We start from the raw sequence: 14,982 nt of genomic DNA on the forward strand, positions 1-14,982 counted from the left end.
CATTGAAAACTTGTCGTCAGAATTCTGACTTGGAAAACTTTTTGAAAGTGTGAATTATTCACTTTTAAGCACATAATACTGGAACTTTTAATACGCTCATACTAAGAGAGTCATACAGAAAGTAGTGAGCGACAATTTTAATATTAATATTTTGGAGAAATCAAGTACATCATCGTAATCTATAGAGTTTTCTCTCATATTTGAACGTAGCCTCCATTTCTTTACACACATTTTCCCCATCGTTTTGCGAGTTTGAAAATACCATAGAACCTGTTGCAGCTGCACGAAGATGCTGATACACTGCTTTCTGAGTGTCGTCCACTGTCTCGTAGTGCTGGCCTCGCATCTGTTTCTTTACTGCTTTCATCACATGTCACACAATGCTTGTCAGAAACTCATCACTTTCATTTTGAAATCTCTGAAGAAGGTTTTGGTTGATGTTTATTCTCTGAAGATTGTGGTCTTCGGTCATTAAACGTGAGACCAAAAGGGCAGAAAATTTTCGACAGCCTAAGGTTTGAATCATTTTTGCACTGCTCTGTGTCTTATTGGAAGCTTAGTAGCGATTTCATTCACTATGCCACACCTATCGCCCCTAATGAACTCACCAGCTCTTTCCTTCTTTCGTACCATGGCGCTATCTCACTGGTGACCACTACGAGGCTCATTTTGGACACTCGTTTTCCCATTCCTGAAATGCTTCACTCATATTTTAACATTACTAGCACCTATGCAGCCTTCTCCCTAGGCACGTTTAACTCTGAGGTGAATTTCAGCAGCAGATTTTCTCGTTTTAATAAGGAATTCAATGATGTATGCTGTCGAAACGAAAAATCGATGTCCACCATTTTGGGAGTATTTAATGTGGTCACATGATAGACGCTAATGACATCACAATACGGCCACACGTAGTAAGAAGTCTGTAGATTACGATGCTGCAGTCGCTTTTGTTACACTTGGGGAATCTGAATTTTAGCAGCGGGTTGCTGATGCTGCTTGATGACCTACGTTCTCTGCACACACATATTGCATCTTTGAAAGCGTGCTCTAGACTGCATAAGTGAGTTAGGCTTTAGTTTCGCGCCTGGCCATTCAGGACGCACAAACGATTGGTCGGTTGAGTGTACCAATGATAAATGACAGTAAATAAATCCTTTAACTAATTCTGGAACGTGAAATTAGTTGCTGAAGTCATAGTTAGAAAGTTAGCATTATGGATAAGATCGTCATCCTAGCTGATACTCTCCACAAACATTTAAACAGTACACATAAATAACTAATGTTATGCTCTTAGCGCCGATGCTAACGGGTGTATCGCAGCTTCCTGTGTGTATGCTTCAGCAGGACTCGACCTGATTCTCATGCTCTCCGGCCACCTGCCGTTTTTGTGGTGGGGTGCTCTGCTGACCTCGCCTGCCTGTCAACTCGCAGCAGTGAGAGCCTTTATGCACTCTGTGATATAGCAAAATGTGTGCTGGAATTCGGCATAAATGCCACAAACCGAGTGCCATCTCTCCTTCCTACCACCACTGCGCAGTTACAGGAATGTATTGATACATTCGCTCCTCCCACAATCCCATTCCTAAAGCATCCGTTTCCGGTTGAAGGTGACAGACATCATGTCCTGCTACATCCTTTATCTAAAGAGGAACTGAATGAAACTGTTAAATCATTCAGTGACAGCTGTGCTGGAATTCATTTTAACCATTATTCTGTGTTTGCTAATATGCTATTGTTCACTCTTAATCAGTATTGGATGCAACAGAACCCCACTGAAACGTGGAACGTGTATGCTACAATTCCGCTTCTGAAAAGTGGGAAATTTGCCAGCTAACTATCAGGCAATCGCATTATTACGTGCTGCAAAAGACATTGGAGAGAATTGTAAAATGGAGAATGGGATGTGACTTGAAAACAATAATTTAAAACCTCGCAGCAAATGCGGTTTCAGAAAAAGCAAAGGGACATTGGGCAATCTATTTGAAAAAAAAAAAAAAAAAAAAAAGGTCGTCGCCGCTTTTCTGGACGTTAGGTGCACCTATGGCAATGTTAGGATTCCGGTGCTCTTGGACACGCAAGCGGAACTCGGAATTCCCTCGATCATGATTTATGGTATTAGTACCCAGGTCGCTCAAAGAACAATCTATGTCAGATTCACAGGCAACGTGCTTGGACCTTTTGTTGTCTCCTAGGGCTTGACACATGATACGATTTTAAGCTCTGTCTTGTATACTTTGTATACTCATGATTTGGAACGAACAATTAGTCTCTCCATTAAAATATTACAGAATGCAGGCAGGTATGCCTTTATTACGCTGCAGATTCGTATGCTCAGACCAATTGCTCATTAACATGAAACAAGTCGATGAGTGGCTGTGTACTAACGTGCTGAGATTTCGGCAGAGGAATCGGTGATCGCCCATTTTAAAAATCGATTGTTGCTCCCATTCACAGTAACGGCACATGTGGAAAGTATACTTTCGAGATAAAACCTGACGCTCGATTCATAGGAAAGATATTTAATTCACAGTTAAGGTGGAAGCCTCACATTCGAACCACTATTACTGAGTGTGAAGAAGGTGTAAATCAAATTCACTCACTCACCTGTGTGTGGTGGGGAACGCATCAGAGTACTTTACTCACCACGTACTGAGGGAGTATTCTACTTCTCTGGTCTGTCTACTGTATCACAATCCCCCTAAGTTCTATCTCACCAAATTCGATTCTCTTCAATAGACAGCCATCGTACCTGTCTTGGAGCCAAACGTTCATCGCCCACAAACGTCATTTTAGTAGGGAAGGGAAATGCCCTGGAGCATTACAACTCAGACATATTTTACATTCAAGGCAAGGTCTTTAAAAGTAGTGACTGCATTTATCGATTAAGAACTGCCTCAAACAGAAAAAAGAAGGCTCCGGCCATCTGCACCAGCATCACCACTTGGTCTCCTATCATTTCTGTGCAATGTTCATCGCATTTGCTTTGTTTGAATATGAACTTGGCACATTCAGGTGCTAGATTCCAGTCTATTATTACGATATGGCAGGGTGGAAAAGTGTTAATGTCAACTACATACATAATCTTCTCGTTCAAGTTCACTGGCGTGGTTTTCCACAACAAGAGGGTACTGAATATGGTTTCAAAACTCTCAGATCCATCTCAGTAAATCCCTAACACTGCCTGAAAGCGCTTCTATTTTTCGGCGGACGCAGCGATGTTTATGGAAGCACTCGTATTTCTATCCTCACCTTCCTTCTTAAAGACATTCTCATGTCTGACTTCCAGAGTGAATTAAGAAATATTCGGCACCGGCGGTAGAATATAACTACGAACTGATATATTGTATGTTGTACAGAAATATTTTCGCTGTAAATGGACTTGGCAGATATTCCCACACTGGTATTCACTGTAAAGAGGCACTCGACGTATTAACGAATCAGGCTGCATCTACTGGCACTGCGCTTTATTTGCAATTACCATATACAACGTGAGGCCAAGAGATACGATCAACGTCACTGGTAACAGGTATGGAACCTGTCCCACCAACAGGCAGGTGTTTATTGTAAGATCGTACAACCATAAAATCCTACAAACTGTGGTTTACGGCGACACATTTGGACTAATCAACGGTTTCCACCACCATTCTATTCCGTCTTTACCACGTCTCTTTTCCTCAACATTTAAACAGAATCAACTTTTACGATTCTCGTGCATGAGAGTGTGGTTCTGAGTTGTATGCTAATGTAAACCCCGTGTTGTTTTCGTGTCTCCATTTTGACCGTGAATGATCGGAATTTTTGACGACTATTTTGGGTACGGATTACCTTCTTCCTCATTCAACTTCTTCTCTTTTGTTTCCTGAAAACATTCGCCTTTATAAAGTGACTGTTAATTACGTTTGGAGTCTAGGAAAAACATACAGATTTTATTGTTTGCATATTTTCATTGTTGTGTTTTGCTTACGATTAAGTTTTAGAAATGGTGTGAATTGATAAATCAAAAATGTCTACTTTAGTTCGCATTCTATTTGCTAAAAAGTTATCGTGTACAAAGTTGCGAAAGCTTGAGCTTTTATATGTCTGAATAAACACATCAAAATAAGTTTTGCATCACCTCGGTTCCGAGAGATCCGGAATTTGTACAGCAAACTGGAATAGAGGTCAACATAAGCATCATTTCCTCCCTTTTTATTGCTCATGAAACCACACATTACATGTTGTACCACCATACAGCGAGACCTTCAGAGGTGGTGGTCCAGATTGCTGTACACACCGCTTTTCTAATACCCGGTAGCACGTCCTCTTGCATTGATGAATGCCTGTATTCGCCGTGGAACACTATCCACAAGTTCATCAAGGCAGTGTTGGTCCAGATTGTCCCACTACTCAACGGCGATTCGGCGTAGACCCCTCAGAGTGGTTGGTGGGTAACACCGTCCTTCAATCTACCCCAGGCTAGTTCGATAGGTGTCTTGTCTGGAGAACATGCTGGCCACGCTAGTCGACCGATGTCGTTATCCTGAAGGAAGTAATTCACAAAATGTGCATGATGGGGGCGCGAATTATCGTCCATGAAGACGACTGCCTTGCCAATATGCTGCCAATATGGTTGCACTGTCGGTCGGAGGATGGTATTCACGTATCGTACAGCCATTACGGCGCCTTCCATGACCACCAACGGCGTACGTCGGCCCCACATAATGCCACCCCAAAATAGCAGGGAACCTCCGCCTTGCTGCACTCGCTGGACAATGTGTCTAAGGCGTTCAGCCTGACCAGGTTGCCTCCAAACACGTCTACGACGATTGTATGGTTGAATGCATATGCGACACTCATCGGTGAAGAGAACGTGATGCCAATCCTGAGCGATCCATTCAATATGTTATAGGGCCCACCTGTACAGCGCTGCATGTTGTCGTGGTTGCGAAGATGGTCCCCGCCATGGACGACGGGAGTGAAGTTGCGCATCATGCAGCCTATTGCGCACAGTTTGAGTCGTAACACGATGTCCTGTGGCTGCACGAAAAAGATTATTCAACGTGGGGGCGTTCCCTCAGAGTTCCTCCGAACCATAATCCGTAGGTAGCGGTCATCCATTGCAGTAGTAGCCTGAGCGAGGCATGTCATCGACAGTTCCTGTCTCTCTCTCTGTATCTCCTCCATATCCGAAAAACACCGCTTTGGTTCACTCCGAGACGCCTGGACACTTCCCTTGCTGATAGCCCTTCCTGGCACAAGGTGACAATGCGGATAGGATCGAACCGCGATATTGACCGTCTAGGCATGGTTGAACTACAGTCAACACGAGCTGTGTACCTCCTTCCTGATGGAATGACTGGAACTGCTCGGCTGTCGGCCCCCCTCGGTGTAATACGCACTACTCGTGCATAGTTGTTTACATCTTTGGGCGGGTTTAGTGACATCTCTGAACAGTCAAAGGGACTGTGTTTGTGATACAGTATCCACAGTCAACGTCTAGGAGTTCTGGGAATCGGCGTGCTGCAAAACTTTTTTTGATGTGTGTATTTATTTATTTATTCGCTATTTTCTCTTAGCCTGTTATCTAGGCCAAAGAACAGATGAAATGTTGCACATGGATTGGCGTGAATACAGCATGTGATATTTTAACATAATTTTTAATTTGCTAGTATGAATAAGGATTATAGTCTTTAATGCAAAAAATGTACACAAAATACCAACTTAAAAAGTTTTAAAAAGTGTAGATAGATATATGTTCACCTGGAACCCATTACTATGCTGAATTCCAGCATTACCGGTGGAGGACTCCACGAACTTGTAAGTCAGTTTCAACCAGGTGTCTGGATACTTTTGATCACATAGTGTATGTTTTAGAGTACTGTATTACCAAACACGTTCTTATGCTGGTCTGTAATGTCACGTCTGGTGGCACACTCGCGGACGATGTAGTGTGGGATGCGGATTTCCCCATATTCACAAGTGTCTGTAGTACATTGACGTATTTCAGTAAGCAGCTAGGATATGGACCATGGCCTGACATGTAATATATAGATCCCTGCCTCTCTGCGCAGTAGGCTGTTGTAGAGACATCTAGAGCTGTCTGTCTGGTTCAGTCTTTTGAACAGGGCAAGCCGCCATAAATTTACAAACGCCCCAGTGATATCAGTCATTATGCAGATAACGTACTTGTCTTCTGAAGCGTTCATACTATATGTTGCGTGATTTGTAGCATCCTCGGTGGATTTCCTCTTCCTGAAACTGTACTGCCGGGAGGGGAGGGGGGGGGGGCGGTGTAAGGCTCAGGGGATTGGGGAGGGGGGGGGGATCATGTCTATTACCCCCGTCTGTCATCCCTCAGGCGATGACACAGAAGCTGTTACTGTCCTCTGGCATCGCTAAATTGCGTTAATATGTCCTCTTTGTTCAATTAAGTATACAATATAACCATGTGTTTCAGAAGGCTAAAAAGAGTTCAAACTCAAGGGCCAAGAAAAATTAAAAAGCTACACGTTTTGTTGCAGGAAGTGGATCGTGGTAACCGAGTCCATCGCACATATGTCTGGGGAGCTTCACAGAGAGTTCCGGTACCGGCGAGAGTACGCCGACATGGCGGAACGCACACTCACGCTTGTGAGGCAAGTTGCCGCTCAGAAGGCGGGCTCCCATTATTCTAAGGTAAACCATGCCCGCCATAACCACTATGCAAATAAATGACGCATAAGCAACGGCTATCAACACAACGTTGTGCAAGCTCATTTGTTTCAACTGGAGTATCGAGCATATGGGGTGTAGTAGTAGTAGTAAGGTATTCTGCCTTACGGCAGGTCTTGTCATGGGTTAAGCCTCTTCCACTTTTGTCTGTCCATAGCCAGTCTTTTCATTTCTAAGTACTTGTCTCCCTTTATATTGTCCAGCGTTTGATGTTTTCTTTTTTCTCTTCCCCTTTTTCCCTCCACCATTCCTTCTATTCCTTCCTTCAATAAACAGTCCTTCCTCAAAAGACGTCCAGTCCAGTACTGTTTTCTCTTTCTGGTGACTTTCAGCTTGTTTCTTTCTCCTCTAACTCTTCTTAATGCTTCTTCATTCCGTATTCTGTCTTTGCATTTCACTTTTTCCATTCTTCTCTATATCAACATCTCTAATCCAATCTTCTTTCATTTTCTTTCCTCAATGTCCAGGACTACGCACCATAAAGTGCAACGCTCCAGATGTAACATTTGGCAACTCTTTTCCTCAGATCTTTGTTTTGTGGTCCACAAAGTAACTTCTGTTTCCTCTTGAATCCTTCTTTTGCTATTGAGCAATACATATCATCCATTATTACACTTCTCAAGTAATCAAAGTTATTCACTTGCTATATTTCCTCTCCTCCTATATTCATACATCATTTTCTCTCCTTTCCTCCAATTACCATGCTTTTAGTTTTCGTCTTGTTAATCTTCTTTCCATATTCTTCTAATTATGTGTTTAGATCATCTAACATTTGTTCCATCTCTTTTGCACTCTCTGCCATCACACCCACGTCATCTGCAAATCTTACACATTCCACTCTCAGACCCCCTATATAACCTCTTCTCCTTCCATCAAAACTTTCACTAATAATTTACTCCAGACATATATTGAACAGTGTTAGTGATAAACAACCACCTTGTCTTACACATCTTCCCAGTTATATTTATTCACTCATCACACCTCCTATTCTTACTGTTGGTATCTGGTTCAAACATAAATTTCTAATTAGCCATCTATCCCTCCAGTCAACTCCATGTTTCCTTAGGATTTTCTTCTGTTGGTCCCATCTGATACAGTCAAAAGCTTTTTCAAGATCAGTGAACACAACGTACCCCTTCCTTTTCTTCTCCATGTACCTCTCCCTATCACTCTCAGTACCGCAATGGCATCTCTAGTTCCCACTCCTGTCCTGAAACCAAATTGTTCATTTATTATTACACAATTCAGCTTTCCATACAGCCTTCTGTTGAGCGTCCTCAGCAAGACTTCGGCTGCATGCAATATCAGGTTCACTGTTCTATGTTCCTCACACTTTTTGCTATTTTTTTCTTTTCTATAAGTATTAAGATACTTTCTGTAAAGTCCTTTGGCCATTTTCCTGTCATGTATATTTGATTACACAATTTAATCAACTCCATTTTCCCTTCTTTCCCCAATGACTTTAACAGTTCCACAGGAATCTCATCAATTCCCATTGCCTTTCCATTTTTCATCTCCTTCATAGATTCTTCAATCTCACTGGTTAGTATTGCATTTCCTTTGTCATCATCTGCAACTTTATCTTCTTCTATCTCAAGGTCTTCTTCATTTGTCTGCTGCGTATAGCGATTCCATATATTCTTCCCATCCTCTCATTATTTCTTGTGGTTCACTCACCAACTTTAATCGTCTGATGCCTCTACTTCCTTTAGTCCATTGTTGTTTCTCTTTCCCTGAACATCAAATCCATTGCTTCTTTGTGCGTCAAGTCATACTTTTCTTCTTTCTCTAATTTCTCTATCTTGTCACACTTTTCTGTCAGCCATTTCTCCTTTGCTTTTTCTGTCTCCCTTCTTAATTCATTATTTAACCTCCTGAAGGTGCACTTCCCTTCTTCTGTGTTTACAGTTTTCCACTTCCTGCGATCATCCATCTTGGTTCTCAGATTTGGTATTACCCATTCTTTCTTTACTTTTTTCGTCTCCTTGACTCCAAGCGTTTCCTTAGCTGCCTTTTTTGATGCCATTTTTAAAACGATCCCATCTTCCTTCTGTCCTTGCAACATGATTTCACAATATGTTTTTCGCAATTGCCTTTGTCTTTCAGTTTCTCAAAGTTAATGTGCTCTCTCTTCTGTCCTTTCCAGGTTCTTTTCAATTGAACTAGAACCTCAGCCACTAGTAATATATGATCTGAATACATATCTGCCGTTGGATAGCTTTTTACACTCTTTAGGCAATTTCGGTATCTTTGTTGTATCACTATGTAATCAATTTGGTATCTTTTCTTGTCAAATCGAGGTATCCAAGTATACCGTCATCTTTTGTGGGTATCAAATAGAGTGTTTCCAACTACCATGAAATTTTCATTGCAGTATTCCAACAATCTTTGCCCTCTCTCATTTTTTTCTCCCAGTCCAAATTTTTCCAGACCTTTTCCTTCTGGTCCTTCACCAACTACCGCATTCCAGTCACCCATTATAACAATACATGCATTTCTTTTCTCCCTCTCTCCTATGTTTACTATCGTCTCATAACATTCTTCTACCTGAATGAGATTTTCACTCTGCAGTGGAGTGTGCGCTGATATGAAACTGCCTGGCAGACTAAAACTGTGTGTCCGACACACAGTTTTAATCTGCCAGGAAGTTTCATTCTTCTACCTCCACATCTAAATGATTACTTGTCGGCATATAGATCTAGATGATAACTAAGTCTTTTTTTATAAAATAAAATTGGCGTTTCAGTCTTCGATCGCTATTCTTTATTTTCAATTACCGGTTTCGGGCTAGCTGCCGGTAATTGAAAATAAAGAATAGCGTTCGATGACTGAAACGCCATATTTTATTTAATCATCGATCGCGGAATTCCCATTGAGACAATTATGTCTATATTTGATAGTCTTTTTTTCCTTTCAGTCTCATCATCATTATTCTTCCACTGTCATATTCAATCTTGAAAACCTTGCCCTTCAGTCTTTTACCTAGCAAAATTCCAAACCCATACATTCCAGTTTTATCTTCCCCTGAATAGTACAATCGGAAGTCGTCACTTTCTAGTTCTCCACAAACACCCCATCTCACCTCACACATTCCGAGTACATCCAATTTGTTTCTTGTCATGTCATGTTTGGCATTTTCTAATTTCCCTTCCTTAAGAAGGGTTAAAAGATTCAAAGTCCCAATACTCAATAAGTCTTCCTTCTTCTTCTCCTTCCTTTCTTTCCTATTTGTCGTGATCTCTGGAGTCCTCGTTGTACTCCACTTCCAGAGATCCGATTGAGGGGAAGCTTTACCTCCGGAATATTGTACAAAGAGGTCCATCCCATGAACATCTAGGGAAGTAATTTCTGTAGTGTTTTCCCATTTCCTTCCACTGTCCTCCACATCCTGTCGCTGACCCAGTTTCCCGCTGGGGTTGGTTACCCAACCTTCCACTGGGTTCCGCAGCTTAATGGGGCACCAAGTGTAGGTAGAATTGTGGAGAACTGAGGTGCGAGGTGCTAAGGGAACTCTCTTGTTGAGTTCTTGTATTCACATCTCACCCCCATTTTTAGCCAGAGTCGCAAGGCTGTAGGGGCGACTGCCCCAGGTCATCTCCCAGGCCCATACGGGGTGTAAACGATAACTATTTACAGCCTACCACAATGGCGTAGAGCAAGTCGAGATGCATGATTCTACGTAGGACACCTGTGGTTTCCCCTGTCGAGAGTCAACAATAACACTGTCCTCGCGTTGGTAAGACGTGCCCTAGCCTCTGTTGGCGATAGAGAGACCGTACATGCGAGGTTGTCATTGCAGATGTACAAATCCATCACACCTCGCGGTTTTTCTACATTTAACTAACTTTGCGTCTTCAGAGATGTCTCTTTTCTGCAATGGAAGCGCCGATCGTGGTCACATATAGAAGTGGCGGACGTTGTGCTGTAATGGTGATATTTGAAGGAAATCCTTAACTACCTGAATTGCAGAAAAGAGCACACAGTTTGACCTCCTTTAAGAAATGTCATTTAATGATTCCTATGGCTATTCACATCATAGTTCTCTGTACTTCATATGTTGCACAACATTAGGTCTCACTTCCAGTCTACCAGTGTAAGCGAATTCCACTTTAAGTACATTCCACACTTTAATTACTTCCAACATACTTAACGCGACAACACGATTGATCGGCTAGGGGTTATGGAATTATAAACATTGCTTTTAATGATTTTTTAAACAACTGACGAGAGCTACCATGGACAGATCAGTTTACTGCGGTCCCGGTTCTCCGACTGCTTCTTTTCACGCAAAAATGGTTCAGATGGCTCTGAGCGCTATGGGACTTAACATCTGAGGTCATCAGTCCCCTAGGACTTAGAACTACTTACACCTAACTAATCTAAGGACATCACACACATCCATGCCCGAGAGAGGATTCGAACCTGCGACCGTAGCGGTTGCGCGGTTCCAGACTGAAGCGCCTAGAACCGCTCGGCCACAGCGGCCGGCTTTTCATGCAACATTTAACATTACTGTCGAGAGACACCACGGAAACGTCCGTTTTCTGTGGTCCCCAATCTCCGACTGCCTCTACCAGCATCATATCCGAGCAGAGACAGCATTTTGGATTGCAAAAGGTGGAGTAATTTTGATTTTCAGGTATGTTCTATGTAGTACATAGCTCGTGAAAATTCAAGTTTTAGACCCCCCTTGTCCCTTGTCCGCCATTTTGAAAAAACCTCTACTAAATGGCTCTTTTTTCAGTTTTCCTCAGTAACACAGAAATACGGCACTATCAGTTTCAAAGAGCATCAGATTTCTGCTGGTGTCAATCAACAAGCTGGAAAATTCCGAATAGCTACTGAGATAAGAGGCTATGAAAGTCTGCAAAAACGTCAAGAAAACGCAACAAGCTAGACATGTCAGTGGTTTCGCGTTAATAGCTTTTTTAAATGCAGTTTTGTGCACAATGCGTAATTGTAGAGAATTTAAATTTCTGTCGAGATCCATACAAAATATTTGTAATTACTTCCTATACACGCTGAGGAATTTTACATTAATAATTTTAGTGAAAGTGGACTCAAAACTGAAAATACTATCCTCAGTCAAAATAGAATTCTTGAATGTGATATCGTCTTTAAGCCATTACTGTATGCAATATGAACATGTAATTTATGCGATTCATGTAATTTCTAGGAAATAAATATTATTGAAGAAAAAAAACACAAATTTCCAACACTTTGACATATACGTATATTTCAATAAAATATAGTTTAAACTAGATACTGAAATTTATTTTAACGCTATATTCAAAGTTTTAAGATAAAAATCTGTCAATTGCGTTGCTTTCGCTCAAATGTGGTTGATGTATACAATCCATCACTTCGACCAATCGGCAGTGGAACATCTAACTGGCCTTCTTTCATACTGAATTCAGCCCTTGTGCATTACCATATGATTCCAATCTACAATCAACACACACAATGGAGCGTTGGAGTCCTGTTTTATCCACAATTTTGTGTATGACACTAGTAGGAAATATGATTTTCTTTAAAGTTGATACTGAAGCGAGTTACTGAGGAAAATTGGAAAAGTACTATTTTTTAAGATGGCGGTTAAAGAACAACGTGGGGTAGGTCTAAGAGTTGGATTTTTCGCGATATGGGTAATACAGTATACACAAAACACCTTAAAATCCGCCTTTTACAACAGACCCTTTTTCAGAGCTATCTCTACTGACCTATGACCTCCGAGCCTGCTGAAACAAAACAGCGTCTGTGTCACTCGTTTCAGCCAATCCCGAGCCACGGAGGTTTAGTTTTATACATATTCATTGCAGCGCCAAAGAAACTGCTACAGGCATGCGTATACAAATACAGAGACATGTGAACAGGCAGAATACGGCGCTGCGGTCGGCAACGCGTAAATAAAACAACAAGTGTCTAGCTCGGTTGTTTGATCGGTTAGTGCTGCTACAATGGCAGGTTATCAAGATTTAAGTGAGTTCAGACGTGGTGCTATCGTCGGCGCGCGAGCGATGGGACACAGCACCTCCGAAGTACCGATTAAGTGGGGATTTTCCCGTATGGCCATTTCACGAGTGGACCGTGAATATCAGGAATCCGGTAAAACATCAAATCTCCGACGTTACTACGGCCAGAAAAATATTCTGCAAGAACAGGACCAAAGACGACTAAAAATAATCGTTCAACGTGACAGAAGCGCAACCCTTCACAAATTGCTGCTGATCTCAGCGGTGGCTATTGACAAGTGTCAGCGTGCGAACCATACAACGAAGCATCATCGATATGGGCTTTTGGAGCCGAAGGTCCATTCGTGTACTCTTGAAGACACCACGACACAAAGGTTTACGCCTCGCCTGGGCCCGTAAACACCGACATTGGACTGATGATGACTGGAAACAAGTTGGCTGGTCAGAAGAGTCTCGTTTCAAATTGTATCGAGTGGATAGACTAACATTGGTAAGGAGACAACCTCATGAATTCATGGGCCCTGGATGTCAGTACTAGAATTTACAAGCTGGTGGAGGCTCTGTAATGGTGTGGGGCGTGTGCAGTTGGAATGATATGGGACCCCTGATGCGTCTAGATACGACTCTGACAGATGACACGTACGTAAGCATCCTGTATGATCACCTACATCTATCCATCCATGTCCGATGGACTTGGGCAATTTCAGCAGGACAATGCGACACCGCACACGTCCATAATTGCTACAGAGTGGCTCCAGGAACATTCTTCTGAGATTAAACGCTTCCGCTGGCCACCAAACTCCCCAGATATGAACATTATTGAGCATATCCGGGATGCCTTGAAAAGTGCTGTTCAGAAGAGATCTCCACCCCTCGTACTGTTACGGATTTATGGACAGTCCTGCGGGATTCGTGGTGTCAGTTCCCTCCAACACTACTTCAGACATTAGCCGCGTCCATGCCACGTCGTGTTGTGGCACTTCTGCGTGCTCGCGGGGCCCTAAACGATATTAGGCATATTGGGGTCTAGCTCAACCAGTCTCACGTTTCTGATAAGAGTGACTCTATGACGCCAGGCTACGTGTCCCAAGTCCACTCTGGAATCTCCACTCCATTCTGACATCATATAGGCCTTCTATGTAGAATGGTAGTGCAGAATCTTATGCAGTTCCAGAAACTTGTTGTCTAACATAAATGTTACACATTCTCCTCTTTAATTGGTTTTCATAATAGGAAATTTGAAAAACCCGAGACTGAAGGTGGAAACTCTGATGCTAATCCGTATTCTTTTCAACTCTGGACAGTCCTCAGACATAATCCTAATTTATTACTAACAGTGTTTCTGTACTATTTAGATTATATTAAATTTGATTATTCTAATTCTGGTAGTATTTCTCCTCTAACAGCATCAAGGCGTTTCAGTGATTTTTACTCGAATATTTTAATTTTATTCCTGAAAGTGACTGCATTGAATTGTGTGTTTGTAATCTGTCACATTGCTGTCTCTGTTCACATTTATCAATACTAGTCGTTTTCACCTTAGTAATAACTCATTTATCATAATTTAACATGTGTTTCAGAGCCTTGCCATATTTACACTTCACGACACGGTGTTGACAATAGGCTGCTGTTGGTCAATTGCCGCCAAGAAACCTCGCTTATTCTTCCCTCGACTGCTGCTTCATTTATAAGGCAGGTTTCCACCGTCTTCTACTCTCCCTCATATGATACATCAGTTAGGTGTCACACGAAACAGACAACTTTTATTAATTAGTAACAAGTAATATCATTCTAATCCTGTAAGAGAAATACGTAATCATTAAAATTATAAAAATTGGTGCACCATTACTGCTATTAACAGTGTCCATATACGGTATTACACTTAATTCTCATTAACCTTACATTTCTTGTCTCTCCAGTCAGAAGGCTAACAGCGCTACTGACCTGTATATACAGGGTGTGTCAAAAAAATGTATACACACTTTGAAGCGTAATAAAAAATTTATTTCCCGTTCTACAATGTTAAATTTCTGGAAATGGAAAGTTTAAAGTCCAACTGGAAAAATACAGGGTGTTTCAAAAATGACCGGTATATTTGAAACGGCAATAAAAACTAAACGAGCAGCGATAGAAATACACCGTTTGATGCAATATGCTTGGGACAACAGTACATTTTCAGGCGGACAAACTTTCGAAATTACAGTAGTTACAATTTTCAACAACAGATGGCGCTGCAAGTGATGTGAAACATATAGAAGACGATGCAGTCTGTGGGTGCGCCATTCTGTACATCGTCTTTCACCTGTAAACGTGTGCTGTT

General features: G+C 41.8%; 1 protein-coding gene across 1 annotated transcript in view; it reads left to right on the top strand.

Moving 5' to 3' along the window:
- LOC126335955 (galactoside alpha-(1,2)-fucosyltransferase 2-like) overlaps positions 1–14,982 on the top strand; it is a 115,235-nt gene that overhangs the window by 54,843 nt on the left and 45,410 nt on the right. Inside the window, exon 4 of the mRNA XM_049999432.1 lies at positions 6,501–6,654. Coding sequence (XP_049855389.1) covers positions 6,501–6,654 — 154 coding nt within the window. The remainder of the gene's footprint in view (positions 1–6,500; positions 6,655–14,982) is intronic.

Source organism: Schistocerca gregaria, chromosome 2, assembly GCF_023897955.1.
Source record: "Schistocerca gregaria isolate iqSchGreg1 chromosome 2, iqSchGreg1.2, whole genome shotgun sequence".
Lineage (NCBI taxonomy): Eukaryota > Metazoa > Arthropoda > Insecta > Orthoptera > Acrididae > Schistocerca > Schistocerca gregaria.